Source organism: Anneissia japonica, unplaced genomic scaffold, assembly GCF_011630105.1.
Source record: "Anneissia japonica isolate Jap-2015-1 unplaced genomic scaffold, ASM1163010v1 scaffold287623_len557403_cov176, whole genome shotgun sequence".
Classification (NCBI taxonomy): Eukaryota; Metazoa; Echinodermata; class Crinoidea; order Comatulida; family Comatulidae; genus Anneissia; species Anneissia japonica.
In genome coordinates, this window is record NW_022683923.1 from 476,475 (window position 1) to 498,602 (window position 22,128).

General features: G+C 34.9%; 1 protein-coding gene across 1 annotated transcript; it reads right to left on the reverse strand.

The window, feature by feature from the left end:
• Positions 1-11,914: 11,914 nt before the first annotated feature.
• Positions 11,915-20,289, reverse strand: LOC117103078 (extracellular calcium-sensing receptor-like). Its single transcript, XM_033243576.1, has 4 exons — positions 20,193-20,289; positions 18,164-18,831; positions 13,581-13,704; positions 11,915-13,283 (listed from the first exon to the last, which is right to left on the reverse strand). Exons 1-4 carry the CDS (start codon positions 20,287-20,289, stop codon positions 12,304-12,306), a joined length of 1,869 nt encoding a protein of 622 aa, XP_033099467.1. The 3' UTR covers positions 11,915-12,303.
• Between the last annotated feature and the right edge of the window lie 1,839 nt (positions 20,290-22,128).

Genomic DNA, 22,128 nt, shown 5'->3' on the forward strand with positions numbered 1-22,128 from the left:
GAATGTTGGAATTAGAGATTCCCTCAGAAGCGAGTTACCGCAGTCCAGCCTAGAAAGTATCAAAAATCTCACCACATGAGCACATGTTTCTTTGTCAATAAAACGACGAATTCTAGCTAGATTTAAAATTTGATAAAATCGAATCAAATGTTATAATACGGCACACGTAATTTACATGATTATTCATTGTAAGATGGGGATCGAAGAACACACCTAAATTCGTAGAATCAATCAGCAGATTTCCTGGAAACTCAGTGAAACTATCAATACCTAGGCACACAATGTAGTTTAGAGCTAATATATTTCATTTGCCCACAATGAAACTTTAGGGACATTATGTGGACTAAGTGTCCTAACTGAGGTGTAAATTTCCCGAAAATCGAGATATATACTTTTGTGATATTTTGGGTCAAAGTAGGTCACGTCACTTGACCTATATAATTCACACTAGTCCGGACGTCATCGTCTATATCCAACGGTACCAGCATTTCTCCAATACGTTGAGTTTCAAGAGAGATATCAGCAGTTGTCTGTCAGAAGGTGAGTTTTTTTTTAGCGAAATCTCATGAAAATTTCAAATTCCTCTAACTCATCAGAAAATACTGGCGCGGAGCCAAAAATTTCACTGTAGAACCCCAACAGGCAAAATATTGGGTGATTTCAAGGGGGTCGGGCAAAAAGTGTTTAGAACCATATTGAATGACTCTATATCCTTTGTTGATCTAGGATTAAAACTAACATACAGTTATATGTCATCAGCATATTTATGAAAGGAAATATTAAAAAGTCTAAAAATACTAGAAACAGGATTAAAATGTGTCGTAAAAATGGATAGTCCAGCCACTGACCCTTGTGGAACTCCGTACATAACATCACGGAACTTTGACTTTGAAACATTACATTACGTTATACGGAGATAGGATTTAAACCATCTTAGAGCATTACCACTTACAAAACACTTATAATTCAATCTGCTACAAGGAAGTCATGATCTATGGTATCAAACACACTGGATAAATCCAATAAAACTAGCAATACTGCTTAGCTGTCATCTAAAGCAGTAAGAATATCATCCTTTACTTTGAGCATTGTTGTTTCTGTGCTTTGACACTCCTTGTAGGCACATTGTAAAATGTCATTAAGATCATTATTATGCAGGTGCTCTCTAAATCTAGATATAGCAGGGTACTCAATAATCTTACCTAATGTATTGAGATTCAAAACGGGTCTGTAGTGTTTTAACAATTCTGGATTAAGATTATTTCTCTTAATGATAGGAGTGATAACTGTATTACGAAGGTATACCCAGTTCAAAAAAATGTAATGATCGGCGACAAAACACCATTCATTAATATAATCTATATTATAATAAAGATTAATAATAATAACAATAATAATAAATAATAATAATAATAAATAATAATAATAATAACAAATAATAATAAAAATAAATAATAATAACAATAAATAATAATAATAATAATAAATAATAATAATAATAATAATATAATAATAATAATAATAATAATTAATAATAATAATAATAATAAAAATAATAATGATAATAATGATACTAATAAAAACAATAATAATAAATAATAATGATAATAAATAATAATAATAATAATAATAAATAATAATAATAATAATAATAAATAATAATAATAATAATAATAATAATAAAATGATAATAATAATAATAATAAAATAATAATGATAAAAAAATAATAATAATAATAAATAATAATAATAATAATAATAATAATAATAATAATAATAATAATAATAAATAATAATAATAATAATAATAATAATAATAATATATATATATATATTTAGTTTATAATTATTTACATTGGAAGGTATACTGGCTAACACGTCATCACCTACACCACACATTTGCTCATCAAGTTCACCTCTTATTACAGATACATTTTCGCTAAAAAAAACGGCAAACTTCTCACAGCGCTCACTATTAAAACTACATGCAGAAAACGGTCTATATTTGCTATTAAGAGGAGTGTTCAGTGTACGGTACATTGTTTTAGAGTCCGCAGCAGCTAAAGTATTCTTAAAGTGTTCTGATTTCTTATCAAGAATAAGTTTATGAACTACCATATTTTGAGTAATATTTTTGCCGATCGTTCTCTTTACGCGATGTCTTCCACTTCCTGTCAAATCGTCGCCGTTTCATTCGAGCCTCCTGAACTTCATCATTAAACCACTTAGGATTCTTTATGAGTTTCCGCGCACGTGTTTTTTGATGACAGTGTTTATTAAGGACACAAAGTATAGCAGTGTTATAGTATTTAACTAGTTTATCGACGTCAGTTATTAATGAAGCCGCTGGTAATTCTTCCGATTTAAAATCGAAGTCACTGAAACTTCTGTGGGTAACAGTTCTTCGCTCCGGTTGCGGTTTAAAGATGTTTACGCAACAGTGAACCATATATGATGATCAGATCCATACGCCTTTGGTAGGATACTACATCCTAGACAAATATCATCATCAGGATGGCAAATCACATGATCAAAAATGTGTCCAAGTCTTTGGGTTGAACTAGCCACGTATTGTTGGAAACCGTTCTCACATATTGACCCAATGTATTTAGAAACTTCGCATTTCAACGGATTATTTATCGAGGTTAAAGTCTACTAATACGTCAACAATACATAACTTTGTATTTTAAATTTGTTGTCCTCTGAAATCACATTTGCACCAATCATTATGGGGCTAAGGTTGTTGTTTACGCCAAAGGCAGCAGTATCCCCCCCACTGAAGCTCCTGTGGGACAGCCATATTTTCAGTGATTTCAAAGTTAACTCCAGTTTGAAAACAAATTGAAAAACTTTGATGATGTTTTGTATACAAAAAAGAGTAACCGGAATTGCTTCAAAATACTTTATTTTGCCTCCGGCATATAGTAGCTGATAACAATACATATATAATGAAAGCAATTTTATTAAATACATGTCTCTTTAAATTAATTACAATACAAGTCTCTTTTAAAAAGAGTAATTATTATATATAACATAATAAAAAATCTATTTAACAAGTATAGTTTACTTAGCTGACGCTTAATGTTAGCTATATTTCAGGCAGAGCCAGTCCATGTAACAGTCAGCTAAAACAGAGCGTTCAAACTGGGTATGTATATAATCATCCTATCATAATACTAATTTTAATAATAAGGACAAAATGTTTGTGACGATTTACTGTCCAGACGCGTACACAGCTCTGGAAGAAATATATCGTAGCACCATTCTTTTATATGTCTTAACATTATTGGCATATATTAAGTTCAAATTTATCTCCATTATCGTAATTAATTTTTACAATAACACGAGTCAACACAAGAGTGGATGATGAAACTATACACGATACAAAAGCAACACATGTTAGAATTCATTATTCATTAGTACAGGACAATGAGAGGAGCAGAAGAGTATTCAGTTAGGTAATTGGAAAGTATAGTACTTCAGCGATTATAATGGAATAAAACATATTATAAAGTGACAATGTTAGTCACCAAAATAAGTCAGTACGTGACGCATTAAGGAATGTCTACATTCTCTATTTTGTATTCCATTTTTACCATAATCTATATCAGTAGGCCTATCTTACCTTCTTTAATACTATAAGTAAAATTATTATTGGCTCATGTTCTTTATCTAAAAGGACGTAGCAGTAATCTAATGCATAATTATACATGCAGACACAATATTTGACGAAAAATAGTACCAAATACCGGTAGAGTAGGCATACAAATTTAATTTGATTATATTACCTTCAAGTATAATACAATAGCTACTATTTTGCACAAGAAAAATCCATCAATCAATAATATAAAATATAAATACACAAATAACTTCTAGTATAAATAAATCATTCATAATATATCAATGTATAAAAAACACACTGTATTCATTCATATTAGCAGGGTATTCATCCGCTAATGCCCCTTTCCCACATTCTCGATTTTTGCTACGACAGAGCACTATTTATAAATTTGGAAAAATTGCAAGGGCGTCGTCGTAAATGTCGTGGTCAAAAAAAAATTCATCGTATTGCATCATACTTTATACCATGGACCTATAAATAGGTCCATGATTATACAAATATTGACTGCTCATGAGAGGAATGGTGAAATCTATTGCTCCGAGGTGATGTGGAGACCGTAGCCTATCTTCCCGATCTCCACATTAAATAGATTCATACATAGATTCTACGAGGCCTAAAAAGTACTTACTTAATCATAGCCTGTTATATTAGAAGCATACTAGCCTAGGTGGTCTACTACTACTACTACTACTACTACCTACTACTACTACTACTACTACTACTACTACTACTCGACTAGCTAGGCCTAAGCGATCAAAGAGTGTGTCTAGCTCTGCTTATTTCCTCAATTTCAACAGCACCCGTTCTTTATTTTTCGAATATTGATAAGATATATTTAATTTGTTTTTTCGTGATTTTGCTATCAGCTTCATCAAGAAGTAATGCTAGGCCTAGGCTAGTCTTCCTTCATCTCAAAACGAGCAGCTGCCTCCATATTTTGTTTATCGTCTACTCGCTGATCCGTGACGCAGTCAGGGGACAATCTCGTCGTAGCAGCGTGATGTAGTGGCCCTAGCGTTTCCACATCGCGACAGGTCAAAAAAGTATACAATTTTTGAGGGGAATAGTACTTTTTGAGTGGCATAGTACTTTCTATTACCCCGCTTTCTTAACCAATCAGATGCCTAGAATTTATGCATGAAGTATATACAGTAACATGTGTGATGCTTACGTTATTAAGTTATAGCGGATTGTGAACTTTAAATTTTGCGGCAACCAGTTGTCGCCATTAAGCAATTTTACTGAGTAAACAATTTATAATATGATCGTAATATCTTTGATAGAGACAGTTGTGACTGAAGACAAAAGTTCATTTGTAAACTCTTGTAAGTTGCATCATATTATTAATAAACAAGAGCATAATTAGATTAGGAAGTTGTTATATTGGATTTGAATGCCACTAGGCTTAATATAGGTTGTTTTCTATTGACGTTCACGTGCTTCGCAGGCGTTGTTTTCTAGTGCGTTAAAGCGTGAGCACAACGGCTACAGTGTAGCAAAGTGTACAGTAGTTTGATCAGATTATTGTCTTGGTTTATGATTGATCCAAGCATTATTTGACCTGAAGTACGTCATTTCTGATAGATCCTGGTTCTATATACGGCAGGCGCCCTGAGGGCTCTGTTTTTTTTTTTTTTTTAATAAGTTGTATAGCTAGAGCCTACTGAATTAGGTGTGTTAATTACAGAGGCTGTTTGTTGGGACTGCCCTAATACTTCGGTTTACATTTGAGGCATTTATTACTTGCAATTATGTACATTTTTTTAATTTAAATTTCAATTACCGAAATTAAATAAATATTTACAGAAAGAGGACACACACTGGTCAGTATGTACATTAAAAGCTTTGTTCCTTTTAATCATAAACGGTGTCGTGGATTAGAAGCCTAATTTTCAGCGAAGAAATTATGTAACCCAGGTAATTGCTTTAACAATGTAACTAGCAATAATAACAAATTCATGTCTTGGAATAGTTTCCCTAGAAAATTAGCCAACACACTTTTGTATAAATTTCTTTCTGATAATACTAAGCCTAATGATATTGTTGATAACAATGATATTAAGGATATAACTAAAATGTGGGTACATACACCATACATATTTCAACACGCAGAAATACTCCTCCGTGAATGTATTAGAAAAGTCAAAAGAAATCTAACTAAAGATGTTAATTTCATTATCTTATGGAAAAATAGCAAAGTATCACAATTCACTTCAACCAAAGATGTAACGCTTAACGAATATCGTAGCTCAATTGTGTATCACTTTAAACGCCCTGGCTGCGGTTGTGATTTTATTTGTAAGACTTACAGATGTCTCTAGGCTATCTGAACATTCTACACTCTCTAACAGTATTCACAAACATATTGAGTCTTGTGATGATTTTAAATATATTTTAACACTTTATAATTTGCCTAACACATTTAAACATGATATCCTTGTTAATTAAAAATCGCTAATATATTCCAGAAAATATCAAAGTAATTGATAGTCCACCTAACTGGTCCCATTTGCTATTTAAGGAAGCCCTGGATATTCATCGTCTCAAAGCATCTAGAGAGCTGAAATTGTTTTCTTACAATAATCTAACCAAACTATTGCATCTCTCAAAATCACCATTGTTGAACTTGTTAGATCGCTTTATTGCACATTGTAGCATTTTTTTTAATTTTTTTTTTTTTTTTTTAGTAATCATGGTCTAAGTATTCTCATTCCTGAAGATGAACCAATAAAGGTCAAAACGTCGAATCATGGCCCCCATTTCTTTATTCGGAGTAACGTTTGTTTTATGTATGCTGCATTTCTTTACAGTTTACCGCTTTAAGGTTTGGCACCACGCGTCTATGAGGCAGACGTGCTGGAACTGACCTAACCTAGTAATGTAGTACTCTACTAACCAGGAGCGGTCGGTAGCCTGTAGGCCTCCTCTGTATTATACAGGTGTCCTAACTTGACCTGTGAGTTGTAATATTTTGTTCGACTGGTCTAACCATGGATGGAAGGCGCTGAATAAACCTTTTGTTCTATAATCACAGATATGCCCTAATTCTAGTAATAGCCTATGAACAGTCATCTGTGATTTTTAGGCATATTAAAAAAAAATAAATAAATTGAAACGGACCGTCGTTGTCATGTGAGAAAGTGCATGAAGGAGGTATTAAACTTCCATGATTGCAAATCGATAGATGAAAATATAGATGACATCGGCTTTCGGTACGGTTATAGTTTCTTCAACATATGTTATACAATAACAAGATTATTCAGATGATGATGATTATTTAATATTTAAATTTACTGTACTTATTTGTAAGGGGTGGGTCATTCTTAAAGCCTTAATTGGCTTATCTGACTCACCACCACCCCCCTCCCACACACACACTAAACTGTACTTAACGAAAACACATTTGTGTTGATGTACATTCTTGAAATAGTGTGGAAATAAAACATTTGATTGATTGATTGATTGATTGATTGTTTGATTGATTGATTCTAATGAATAAAAAAAAAACCACGAAGTAGACATGGATATAACATGTTTGAGTCGGGAACGGAGCTCCACGAATTATTGAAATAAGCCATTAGTGTCCTATTTTGGAAAAGCCACACACTTCCTTTAATAACTTTATTATTTACTGTATTTACTGTGCTGAATACTATATTTGATGACACTGCGGTCGGGACTTGAAGCAGTATGAGATGAAGGAATAATTTCATTTTATTTCATTCCTTTAGGCACCAGCGCCAAGGACATGCCAATCAGAGAACTTAATCACTATCCTACGTGACATATCCATTAAACGACATATACTGAACCCCCCAACTCCCTAACCCTGGTAACCCCCTGTTCTTCTCAAATGATGTACTGGGTTCTTTGAAGTGCACATAGGGCAATTGCGTATCACAAGGTCCTACGGCTTAAAGTCCTTGTCCAAGAACACTTGTTCCACCGCCGAAATGGCGAGTAAGCCGTTGAACCAGCGTCGACATTTAAACTGAAGTTTATGGTGCCCTTCACTTATCGGCTCGGCCAATGCGAACTGCATAAGATTATATATGACGTCACCCTAAAAATCCACACCTCTCTCGGTTGAAGTTCTGGTAATTAACAACTACCCAAAAAATATAAATACTTGCTTACTTGTTTACTTGTTTCCCAAGAGAGTCTTCTATAATCTGAGCCTCCTGGGTATAGAGGCCAAGCAAAACGATGCTTATAGGCCCCTCGGAGAAAAAAAAACCAAAAAAAAAAAAACCAGAATATTTAAAATTTAACATAGGGCGCAAATTTGAACGGATGGTCAGCCAAACGTACTTCAATTGCAGATTTAAATAAATTAATTGAACTAGAGTTAACGTCTCCATTCGATAAAGAATTCCACAGCAAGACTGACCTAAATGAAAAAACACGACTTCTAATAAGTGTCCTACAGTGCTGATGTTTAATCTTAAAGGAGTGACCGCTAGTTCTTGCACCTTTATCAAACTCAAAAAAATAATTCACCCGAAACCCTATCAATTCCATGGACAATTTTAAAAAGCTGTAGAATATCAGATATCTGTCTACAGAACGCTAAAGTTGGAAGATTCAGAAATTTAAGTCTATCTTCATACGGAAAATCCCTTGCCTCCGAAAACAACTTAGTTGCTCGTTGTTGAACTTTCTCCAAGGAATCTGCCTCTCTCTTATAAATTGGGTTATAGTCTCACAATAGACTTATACAATTTCAATAGACCTTTTTTCTTCAGAAATCTAAAAGACCGTTTTATCATGCCCAATTTCATTTTAGCTTTCTTACAAATATCGGCAACATGCAATCTAAAATTAAGACTAGAATCAAAGGTAACTCCTAAATCCTTTACACTGTCAACTTCCTGAATTTCAATATCAAACATAAAGTAGGAACATTTTGGATTATTTCTTCCATAGTGAACAACTTTAAATTTGTCACTATTGAATGGCAAGTCCCATTTTCAAGACCACTCACATAGGGCATTAATATCTTCCTGGAGACGGAGTCTATCATCAACCGAGTCTACAATTCTAAAAAGCTTTGTATCATCTGCGAACAATTTTACGGAAGAGTTAGATACTAAACGTAAATCATTGATAAACATAGTAAACAAAATTGGATCCAAAACAGAGCCCTGAGGGATACCACTTATAACTGGGACTTTACTAGATAGACATCCATTTATTGAAACACGCTGTGAACGACCAGCGAGATATTCCGCAATCCACTTCAAAGTTTTATCTTTAATACCGTAACTACGTAACTTGCCTAGTAAACGCTGATGAGGAACGGAATCAAAAGCTGTTTTAAAGTCAAAATAAATACAGTCAAATCTATAAGATTTATCAATATAAGTAGACCACAGAGCTCATGTACCTCAAATAATTGGGTTGCACAAGAATAGCCACTCCTAAAACCATATTGGTTTACATAGTAAATTATTTGTCTCAAGATATTCCATAAGATAATCTCTAATGATCCGTTCAATAATCTTCCCTACAATCGATGTTAGACTAATCGGCCTATAATTAGATAAAGTATTCTTATTACCCTTCTTTAAAATCGGAACCACCCATGCTTCCTTTCAGGATGTGGGTACAACACCTTCTAAGAAAAGTTTATTAAAAATAGGTTTTAAAGGTAATGATATAACAGATCGAAGTTCAAACAACACTTAAGCATGTAACCTATCAGATTAACCAAACTGGCAGAGATTCCATTTCTCACATAAATCACTACTCCGCGACCAGAGACTAAATCTTCTGATGGTAAAAACAATTGGAAACCATTAAGATTAAATTCAAGATGTGAAACCGCCGATTGTGTAAACTTTAGATAAATCTCAGTTAGAGCAAAAAAAATGAAAATCATATTCTGCTAAAATGGCTTCTAACTCCGCTTTCTTATTTAAAAATAAATCGCAGTTTGTGTACATAAACTTAAAATTGCTTGATCTCGACCAATAAATATTACTTCTTATTTCTTTCCTAACTTTATTTTGCTTATTTTTAATTTTCCTCACGAAAACTTTTCTTCACAATTTTACCACATCTTATTATAAGGTTTTGTTCACCCCTTTGTATTCTAAGATTAAGCTCGTCTTTTAGTTTTTTATACTTGTCTCTCTCACTCCTTGTCCTGTCACTGCTAACGGAGACCCTTAGTTTTCGCTACATCAAAAAATTTGTTGTCTTGAGCTAATTTTATACTAGCTAAAGGATGCCATAATATTACCCGCAGTAACATTTCAGGATCTACAATACCGGTGAACATTCGGATCACTCGCTACAAGACAATCATAAGTTTTCTTAGATACCCGATTGACAACCATAAGCTACAAAAATCACAATTGATCGCTTTATCTTTCTCCGAAACTACCGAAGCACAAGCACCACACTTGTCCCCGTTCGACTTGGCCTTCCTTACAGACATAATTAACAGCGGGGGCATAGCTACAAAAATCTTGAAAAAATCTCAAAAATATATAGGATCAGGTAAATAGTGGGTGCCTAAAGAGTGTTAAGTAGGCAATATTTGGAGAAAACTAAGAATATTAAAACCTACAAAGCCACACTATAACGGAGAATTTATACCGTTCGAAAGAACACGTCTGACTACCGCAGCGCCCTCTTACAGTGTTCAGATTAGAAATAGATTGTGGGACGCCAATTAAATTTGGTACGGCGCGCACTGAGCACAATAAAATTAAGGCCTGCAACCTAAGTTACCGTACTTGGTTAAATTAAAGAAAATATTTTGGCAATGTAGGTTCCCACATAAATATGATACGGCAACCAAATAATCAAATATGGTCATTAAATATGTATTAAATCTTTGAGTATGTTTTTGTTTTTGGAGATTGGCTTGATACGTAAGATGACGTACAGTGACCAGATTTATTTATTTATTTTTAAATCTGATTTTGAGTTCAATAAAATGGTGTGAGTAGCGAGTGTACTTGTTTTTCGATGTTAAGGAATTAAAAAAATTAGTTAGGATAAATCATAAAATGTTGATAGAAACAAAATATTTATATATACTGTACTGGTAAGACAACATTTATAATGGAAATGTGAGTCGTTGATTCTGAAGGCAATAAGGAACAAATTAAGGTGGGACGACCCCACAAAAGAAAAAAAAAATGTTTGTCGATAATGGCCTTAGTGGGGTGTGGTTCTAAGTTTTCTGTTATTCAATTTATTTACGAGTGATGTTTCAGTTATTTTGGATACCTCATGTAATCAAAAATTAAGTTTAAATAATTTAAGGCTATCACGTCTACTTTATGCCGACGATCTTGTTATTTTATATCTTACTATTATATCTGAGATAAATAATAGGCTTTTAAACGCCATTAATAAGCTATCGTCGTATTGCTACCAATTGAAACTGCCAACTGCCTCTCTAACATTTTTGCCATTAGGGTATTCATTGAAGGAGGACCGGGCGGCCTGCCTGGTCGTAGGCCTACATCTAAATGTGTTCCCTGAGTCTTTAATAGGTCTAGAATATTTCTATTAAACGTTCACTTTGTTGTGTTTAAGAGGGTCCATTGATTCAATGAATTCCTTAATTGTTCATACTTAATATTGAATTTGAAGTAACTTTTTTGGGTTCTATGAAGCTTGTTTTACGAAAGCAATTTTCAATTACAATTCAATTTTTATCGCGGTGCGCGATGTATTTGCGGTGGTAACAAAAAAATGAGGACTTTTTTTTTTTTGCACACGAACCTTTAAAATAATCAAGCCGAGCGTCCAATAATACAAAATTATTGGACGCTGGGGAATAGGCAAATAACATTGCGAGTTACAGTGATGACGTCACTATTGACTTATATTGTTTTTTACTGTACCTTTGTAATGAGCCCGTTATCATAGTTTGATAGTAAATAATAATATACTATCAAAACATTTTTAGGCTACTTCAGGAATGACAACTTGTAAGTACTGTAGGCCTATTAGTTTCGTTCATTTCAATGTCTTTATCCAGCTCAATATTAGAACAAAACAAAACAAAAAACAAAAAAACCAAGTACACTTTCCACATACAGTCTCTGATTTAGGCCTACCGGTAGGAAGTGGAGTTGTTTTTAATCGTTAGAAAAAGTAAATAAAATTCTTATTATTATCATTATTATTATTATTATTATTATTATTATTATTATTATTATTATTATTATTATTATTATTAGCTTCATTCTCAAAGCGACAGAAAAATGCCATTTAAATATGTATTAAATCTTTGAGTATGTTTTTGTTTTTGGAGTTTGGCTTGGTACACAAGATGACGTGCGGTGACCAGATTAATTTTTTTAATCTTATTTTGAGTTTAATAAAATGGTGTGGAACCGAGAGCTTAAAGCATCTTGTACAAATTGGTAAAACCCTGTCCATACTATTGAGCCTTGTGAGAAATAATTATAATTTGCATATGTGGGTGTGATATGGCATCGTTATGATTTTTATGGACCACTCACGGAATATGTTTTCATAAAGCTTTATAATTTGGGCAGAGTTCGAAAAGGTCCCTAAAACACAAACCAAATTTACATAAAATACTGTCTGTTTTTAGAAGAAAAAAAACAGGGGGTGGTACCCGTGTTATTATTATGATTTAAGCACAAAAAGTGCTTTTATTTGTGGGGATTAGAATTCCCCCATATGTTTCTTTATAATTCATGACATAAACTCGCATCATCGTCTGCTGTGGTGCACGCCTCTACACCGCCGCATTTGCTGGGTTTTGATGTCCCTTGTTTGAGGATCTCTTTTCCAACATTTTCTCTTGTATTTTTGTCTGGACGAAAGTAAATAAAATAGCATTTTGGAAAATAAAATGCTGAAAGCGTCAAGAAATTAAATAATGAAATAAATATTACTTGTAAACATATCTGAAGCTTTGGGGCAGCTGCAAAATGCGCGGGAAATGAGAAGATTTCCAGTATACACCATGTAAACATAATGAACCATATAAACCTCGTTTCTTGGAAATTCCTTGGCAGGTTTCGGGCGCGGAATGAAAAAATAAAGCAAATCAAAGACAATATTAATTGGTATATGTTTGTGACAATAAAACCAACATCAGTTTCTTTGCAGAAGATAGGTAGAATTGTTAATGAGTTATTGTAATCGTACACAACGTGACTGGGGATGGCGATTTCAAGGATTACGTTGAATGCTAGGTGAAGACAAGCGATAGCTGCAACTAGCATCCAGGAATACCGATAAAAGAGTTTTGTAGGTATAGAGTTTAGCCTATTATTAACAATCTTTACAATGACGTATAGTTTGGAACAGAAAATGCCTAGAATTACCGTAAGATTTATCCTGTTTATGATCGACTTAACTTTACACAGGGTATCTGTTGGAATTCCTATGTAGAAGTAAACCATCTGAAAGCTCAAAAACAAAACAAACGCCAAGACAAAGGTATGGGATAGGCTAGCTGCCTTGACAATGGGTGTGCTTCGATATTTGTAGAAAATGTACGCTACAGCAATAGTTGTCAAGCTTCCTAGAACGCTAAAGATGCAGACAATGACAGATATAGTGTTGTTCCACATAATCACATCCGGGCTCTTCTTCAGGCATATTGTCCGGTTATTATTGGCGTACTGGTCTTGTCCACACACCATACACGTGTCAGCATCTATAAAGGGAAGAAAATGAATTTAGGGATTGAATGGAGATTGAATATACTTAATCAAATCATGGAGGCCATGATCGAATATTGATTTTCAGCAGTAATAGTCAATAACATAGTTGCGTATAAGCTATACTGTATTAAAGAAATTTTAATGAACCAGCGGTACCTCACAAGTATACTAGAGATTATGCCCGTATGGCAAGTCCTGTGGATTAGCATCCCCATGACAGTGAATTGGTGCTTCCGTCACAAATTATTAAGGTTATACTGTATATCGCTTTGCACATGCGCAGTACTTACTCTTAATATCTGTAATGGTATTCACTGAACACAGCAGGCAACTGAAACAACACTTCTGCTCATTCTCGATATATTGACGCCTTGTCCCAGGTTTACAGTCATTGTTACATATTGCTAATGGTTTCTGTAAAACAAGTATTTAATTACAGAAAAGTCAAAACTTCACAATAAATTATTGTTGTATTATAAATCATCAATGCCATTGTGTACTTAATACGCATTTAGGCTCATATGGATGCCGTTTACTGTCACTTTTGTTCAATGATAATTGTCTCAATTATCATGTTTCCTTCTATAAAAATGCTTGTCGGCACACCGCACAGTTGGTGTACATGCCACAGTTACAGATTAATACGCCTAGCCGTGGATGTAATAAGGAAAACCTTGTGAGTATACCAGCTACTCTTCGTTGGAATTTCTCAGTTTCTTTTTACCAATGCACTATCTTTGCCGAATAAGGTAGATGAACTCTCAGTCAGGGTTTTGACTGGCCTCACCAGACATTGTTGCTATCACCGAGACCCATTTGAAACCTCGCATGCCTGATAACGTGGTTAAATTAAATGGATACTCATTCGTCGGCTTGAACGGAATGGAGAGGGCATCATTTTGTATTTGAAGGATAGTATCCAGTACAAGGTTTGGTATGAGCTCCAGGGCGATGATTTTGAAAGTCTGTGGATGACCATGCGGCCAAATCGTCTACTCCGGAAAATAGCTAACGTAAAAGTTGGCTTGATCTATCATCCTCCAGGATTAAATGATTTTCTGATTAGCTCTCATATTATTCGCTGTCTTGAAAGTATTTGTTCCAAACACCCGGATACTGGTATCGTAGTCACTGGTGACTTCAATCGCATGAAGGATCAACAACTTAAAAGTTTCCCATTGAAACAATTGGTGAATACACCTACCAGACACGGATCAATTCCTGATCTTTTTTATACATCAATGGACGAATTCTATCTTTAAAGGTCAGATTTGCTGAGGATTTTTATAACACCCGGTGGCAAGATTTTTACTACCTCAAAGACAGTTCCAGCATGCTTCAATTTCTAAATAACAGACTTAAGGAGCAAATTGATGTACACTTTCTTATGAAAGGTGTTAAACAATATAAAATGGACAAACCATGGGTTACTAACAGCTTTAAGGTATTAATTTATAAACGCCAGAAAGCCTTTCTTGGTGATAATATTGAATTTCGTAGACTTAGAAATGAGGTTAATCGCCTCTCCAAATCCCTCCGTTCCCTGTTTTATCAAAAAAATATTGTCCCCCTCTTGGAGTCCGACACCAGATCCTGGTGGCGAAATACTAAGAGATTTATCAATCTTGGTAATAGCAATAATCCACTTACGGGACTGGCAAACTCTGTCTGTAAGGACAATAAGGAGGAATTAGCTGAATTAATTAATACCTTTTTTGGGTCTATAACCAAAATTCCTTTCAACCACTTGGGCCTATGAAGAGGGGACTAGTGTCTAACAAGTCGCCAACTACCTTATTATTGAACAGGAATCTGTTAAGTAGAAGCTTTTACGGGTCAAGTGCAACAAAGCGCCTCGACCAGATGGGATCCAACCGTGGATTTTGAAAGAGAGTGCCGATATTTTAAGTGGACCACTCTGTGCTATTGCCAATGCTAGTCTGAGGGAGGGTTATGTTCCCCAGATGTGGAAATGCGCCGACCTGGTCCCCATTCCTAAAATATCTCCCCCTAAAAATATTGAGAGTAAACTCCGCTCAATTGCATTGACACCTGTCATGGCATAGGTTGTTGAAAGTATGATTGGTGAAAAGATATGGGCTCAAGCCAAAGATAAAATCCATCTCAATCAATTCGGCTGTATGAAGGGAGTTTCAACAGTGGATGCACTTATATTATTTCTTAACGAATACTTTTCAGCCACAGATTCTGGTCAAGAATTAAGGGTTTTACTTACTGATTTTAAGAAGGCCTATGATCTTGTAGACCACTGTTTTTTAATTGAAAAACTGCGAAACCTGAGGATTGATGAACACTTAGTCCATTGGTTGGAATCTTTTTTGACTAACCGGCAACATAATGTCAAAGTAGGCAATATGGTGTCCTCGTGGATATCCCCCAACGGAGGTATCCCCCAGGGTTCATGGCTAGGACCTGTGATGTTCATTATTTTTGTCAATAACCATTTTAAACGATGAACCATGTATTAAATACATGGACGACACAACTGTTTACGATCGTGTGGTCCCAGGACAACCGTGTAAAATTCAATCTCTGGCTACGACAGCCTACTCTTGGGCCCTGTCTCGTATACACATTAACAACCAATAAAAATTTATCATGGCAAGCCCATGTTGATATTACAACGTCTAAGGCTAACTCCAGACTGTACTTTCTTAAACAGTTGCGACGGTGTGGCCTCAATCAGAGTGCCCTTGTTTATTTTTATATTAGTATTATTCGACCAGTTATAGAATATGTTGCTCCAGTGTGTGGTACAGGGCTTTCTAATTGTCAATGCAATCAGCTTGAGCAGATCCAGCGCAGAGCGCAGCGAATCATTGTCCCTGATACAAGCTATGATAGAGCACTGGCCCTCGTCGATATCCCAAAGTTGGCAGACCGACGCACCTGACTATGCAGACAATACTTCCAAAAAATAACAGACCAATCAAACAGACTTTACTAACTGCCCCAACCCATAAATACAACCTCAGGTCCACACAACAATTCCATCTCCTTTAAGTTCGGACAGAACGGTCAAAAAATTTATTATTAATGCTGGTCTTTTCAAAAATAGTAGGTTGTCTCTGCATAGTCGGGTGAACTGCTTCAACAATGGCCAAAACGGTTCACTCTTTTATTTTTTTTAATCTCCTAATTTTCACTATAAATTGTATAAATATAATATGATATAATAATAATAATAATAATAATAATATTACGAATTAACAGACGTTTACTATATAATTTTAAAACAAAATATATTGACAAAAAAGAAAATCGAGGTTTCGAGTCTATCTAGGTGTCGGCAAGTGTAGCCGACATAGCTTGAATTAATTTTTGAGCTTAGTTGTTTAAGTTGTTTATTTACCGACGAAGACGAAATTTGATCATAAAAAATTAACAAGGAAATTATTCCAGTCTTTACAAGTAAGAAAATAGGTCTTAAAGAAGAAGGAAAGGAAACCCAAAATTGTTATTGAACAATACGTTGTATATAAATTCCAATGTGGCTTGTGTGATTCAAACTATGTCAGCTACACTTGCCGACATCAAAATATCGATTAAATAAGCCTTTGAAACCCCTAAATTGTCAAAATGTTATGAGGGCTTCGCCCCAGGACCCCTTTCGATACTTTTTAATCAAAGCTCGACTACGCCCACTTTGGTTTCGTCGGGGAAATCTGATTCCTCGTCGGGACATCGCCCGCCGGGGACCTCGCCCCCCCACCCGTCGGGCAAATCCTGGCGCCATCCCTGCACATGCTCTGCTAATAGGCCTAGGCCCAATATACTACTTGTGACAGGCCTATTGACAAAAATATTCCTATTATTTATTTACTAAATGATAAATAAAATGAAGAAATAAAAGCATGTTTGTACAAAACAACTAATGCTGAGTAATTTTTTTTTAGATTTATATTTTCATAATCTCCATAGTTTAGGAAGTATTAAGCAAATAATAATAATAATAATAATAATAATAATAATAATAATAATAATCAACATTTATATAGTTGATAGTAATAAATAATATACACTATCAAAAATGAGCATTACGATGACCTTGTTAAATAATTAGCTGGCACAGGGGATTAGGAGGTAATGTTATCAGCTGGCGCTCTTGTTGACTGAATAAGAAAAGAGCTGGCAGCGTAAGGGTTAAATAAATATTTATTTAAAATGATCAGCAACCATCAGGAATGATGATGCCATAGTTAATGACGAAATATTGACTTTCAACACGATGGTGTGAATTTCATTACTTGGAGTAAGTTTTAAACTTTATTATCTGATATTAACCAGCGAACAGTGAACCTTTCTGATCAGCAATCAAGTATTTAGCAATCATTTTGATGTTGTTATATACTAAGGATCATATGACAAAATTTACTTGAAGTACAACCAAAAACTAATTGAATAAGCGTAAAAACTATATCCAATCGGACTTACTGAACACAAAAATATTTGTGTGTGTTTTTTTTTGTTTTATCATCGATAGGTAGTAAGCACTGGTAACATGGGAGGTGTTAAGCCGATATTTAAGTTTTAATATAACGATTTTTTAATTATGTATTTAAACATTAACACAATTCAATTACAGTACCACAAATCTGCAATTACAATGTTTCTCAACTTCCAAGATTTGATGACATTTGAATGGATATTTTGAGGTGTCATGATTATTGACTGACCAATTACAACGTGTTATTGTTAGGGTAATTAATACGAACTACATGCCTTACAAAAAACACGTTTTTGTATGTTTAGGAGGTTTTTTTTAATATTATCAACCACGTTTAGGGGTCGGGCATAGCGAAAAATCTCTTGAACTTGCTTTTAGTTAAAATATAAACAAATGAAAACTTACATTGCCTTTGTATGTTTCACTGCCCCAGTAAATGGAAGAATTATCTATATCCAATTTGCCATGCTTATACGAACCCACCTCGACCAATTCAAATGTTCCATCTTTTGACCGTTTACCATTCAAGATAATGTACGAGGGATTAGTTTGTCTGTCTTCTGAAAACTGAAAACTAGATCCCAGATTATCGCTGAATCCTACTTTCTCCAAATAAGTCACAAGTTGCCATCTATCTAGATTATTTATATCAGGACACTCGTCTAAATGTCCCTCTTCAGACGAACATTCCTGGATATCCTTAAGTGCTTGAGCAATGGCATATACGGCAATGTATGTTGTATAGGCCTCATAGTTAGTAGCTAACTGTAGATAGGTTTTTGCAGCAGATTCGATGAGAGTGATAGTCTTATTGTTGTTTTCAGCCTTGCACAATATCTCGTCACTGCAATTTTTTTCCGTTAAGATTTTATTATCACACATCCATTTCATGAAATTCTCAAGGAAATGAAGGCTGTTGTGTTTCCGGATTGTATTGTATTTAGCAAGGTGGTCGAAAAGATTCGGGAGTGGTTTTCTGCTAATAGTTACACCAAGCACTGACGCAACACTACTGTAATTATAAAAGTGTGTAGATATATCTGCCCAACCGTCTGATGCTATCCAAACTTTAGCTGTGGATCAAAACAATAATAGAACGATTATTTGTGCACGTTACTGAAAAAAGTGTATTAATACAAATCGAGGCCGGTATTGTATGCCTTTCAAATTACAAGAATGATCACAGCCGTCAAAAGCATTTTGCACCAGTGATATTGTTTTAACTATATACTGTAGCAATGTGGCCAGCGACGCGATTTATGCCAGTTGTGATGGCAAACTATGCTAAATTATGCCAAATTATTCTAGATTGTAATGTCAAAAGTTGATAAAACCTATACAGGTAGAAAACAAAATAGGCCTAGGTGACAGAAGGTACAATTTAGTAACTTATAATCTAATTTAATATACAAGTCCTTTTGTTAAACAACTTAAATTCTATTTCAATTTCATCTTACTGTAAGAGTTAAATTTACAAGGTTTCGCTTTTTATTATTATATCATCATCATCATCAGGCTATTTCAACCACTGCTGTGTAAAGCCCTCTTCTAACATTTTTCATCTCCTGTCTGATGTTATTCTTGCAATTTTCAGTTTGTAGTTATTATTTTATAATGTTTTCGATATCACTGCATGCAAAATCTGATGTTTTTAGTTATTATATGAATTATTATTCTATCGTATATATTGTTTAAGTTTTATTTATTTTTTTCATTTAAAGGGAAGTTGAATTGCTTTTGGTTAAGAGTGTTGTTCTGGTCCTAGAATTTCACAGTTCACTGTTCTGGTCCCAGGATTCCGGTTTCAGTTCATGCCCCAGCAGAAGTTTTCTCACGACAAAAATCAACTTCACTATTAAGGCCTCAATAAAAAAACTCAAGTGCATAAACCAATGTTTCACCCTGTGAGTAGCGAGTGTACTTGTTTTTGGATGTTAAGGAATAAAAAAAAATATGTACAAGTTAGGATAAATCATTAAATGTTGATAGAAACAAAATATTTATATACTGTACTGGTAAGACAACCCTTATGATGAAAATGTGAGTCGTTTTTTCTGAAGGCAATGAAGGAACAAATAAAAGTGGGACGACCCCACAAAAGGAAAAAAAATGTTTGTCGTTAATGGCCTTAAACTGGGGTGTGATTCTAAGTTCTCTGTTATTCAATTTATTCACGAGTGATGTTTCGGTTATGTTGGATAGCTCATGTAATCAAAAATTGAGTTTAAATAATTTAAGGCTATCCCGTCTATTTTATGCCGACGATCTTGTTATTTTATATCTTACTATTATGATTGGCATGCACATCTTGGTAGATGATTGCAATACAGCGTTTAGAGGACATCTCATCTTTGTTATAATTGTTCCATATTTCTATGTCTGCATCGCTTTTCGTGACTGATAAGCCCAATACGTGCTTGGCAAGCTCTCCTACAATGTGCGCATGTATATGGTGTGGTATTCGGTACAGCAGGACCACGTTCACGTTGTTGTCGTTTCAGCTCAGCACTTTGTGATCTTGTGTCTTCCATGTGTTTGAGGCCGCAAGAGATTTGTTGTTTCCAAGCAGATCTGTCCTTGGATAAACATTCTCAAGATTTGAGTAAATGTTTAGTAAATGCATGTCGTTTTTGCACACATCTTTGTAGCGCAGTTTTGGCCTTCAAGTACGTCTTTTGCCGTCACTCAGTTCACCAAATAGGATATCTTTTGGAATACGTCCATCCAGTTGTCTGTTCAGGTGACCAATCCAGCGCATTCTCCTTTGCCGCAAAAGAACGGCAATTGATGGTATTTGAGATCGGCGGACCACCTCGATATCTCTTCGACGTGATCTTATCCTGCCACTTTATACCCAAGATGCGTCGAAGAGAGCGCATATGAAAGGTGTTAAGTCTCTCCTTGTGTAGGGCATAAGTTGTCCACGCTTCGCAGCCATAGGGCAGGGTATTAAGAACGCAGGCACGGTAAACTTGCATTTTTGTGCGGATGGAGAGGTAGTTGTTTTTCCACACACGCTTTTGAAGACGTGAAAATGTAGCAGTGGCTTTGCCAATACGAGCCTCAAGGTCAGGATCAAGAGATAGGTCATAACTGAGCTTGGAACCAAGGTAAGTAAAAGTGTTAACATTTTCCAGTTGCAGAGTCGATAGTCATGGTTGGCGAAATGACAGCCATCACCTGTGTTTTCGGTATGCTTATAGTAAGTCCGTATTCATTACAGGCTGAAGATGTTTTATCCATTAAAGATTGGAGACCTTTTTTCTGAATGGGAAACCACTGCGGCATCATCAACAATGAGAAAATCTCTGAGTAAAAGTTGTAATGTTTTAGTCTTTGCTTTCAAGCGGCTAAGATTAAATTATCCACCATCTGAACTGGTTTTTATATAGATGCCTTCATCACAAGAATCAAAAGCATGTCGTAACATCATAGCGAAGAAGATTCCAAAGAGGGTTGGTGCGAGCATACAACCTTGTTTGACACCATTTTTTATATCAAAGCTTCTGGAAGATGTATCATCAAAATTTACTCTACCCTCCATTCCGTCGTGAAAAGCATGACCTATGTTGAGGAGTTTTTGTGGGCATCCTATCCGAGGTAATATGGCAAACAGACCTTTCCGACTGACAAGGGCAAAAGCTTTCGTAAGATCTATGAAAGCGATGAATAGTGGTTTATTTTGCTCTCGACACTTTTCCTGGAGTTGTCATACAGAAAATACCATGTCCGTTGTTGATCTGTTCGCTCTGAAGCCACACTGTGACTCAGGATAAATTCTGTTTGCAAGTACTTGAAGTCGACTTAAAGCAACTCTGGCAAAGACTTTTCCAACAAGGCTCAACAATGAGATTCCTCGATAGTTGTTGCACTCAGATCTGTTCCTTTGCTTTTATACAAGGTCACTATGATAGAATCTTTAAGATCCTTGGGAATTACTCTCTTCTCCAAAAAGCAGTTAGGAGCTTGTGCAGGTGAAGAATTAGAATTTCTTTACCACACTTTAGGATTTCAGGTGGAATTCTATCACGACCAGCTGCTTTGCCATTCTTGATATTGTCAATTGCTTTTTACAGTTATAGAACTGTTGGAGTAACGTCCAGTTCATTGAGGAAGGGTAACTGTGGAATTGCATCAATTGCTTGCAAAGATACAATAGTAGTGCGGCTAAGGAGAAAAATCGTGCACTTCTTTTTTTTATTTCATTTCCTTTCCAGTTTTGTCTTTTCTTTCCGTTCTTTATTTTTCTTTCTTTAATTTTCTTTTCTGTTTCTTTTCCTTTCAAATATTTATGTTTATATATCATTTGAAAATGATAATTAGCCATCTCATAGACATAAGGTCTATTCGATATTAGTGTCTTCACACTA

Bases quoted from the DNA above. Each gene is read 5' to 3' on its own strand.
- LOC117103078 (XM_033243576.1), bottom strand. From the start codon at position 20,289: ATGGAAGACACAAGATCACAAAGTGCTGAGCTGAAACGACAACAACGT. The intron at 18,832-20,192 runs GTAGGAGAGCTT...TTTGATCCACAG, and splicing joins ACCATATACATGCGCACATT to CTAAAGTTTGGATAGCATCA. The intron at 13,284-13,580 runs GTAAGTACTGCG...TTCCCTTTATAG, and splicing joins TACCATTACAGATATTAAGA to ATGCTGACACGTGTATGGTG.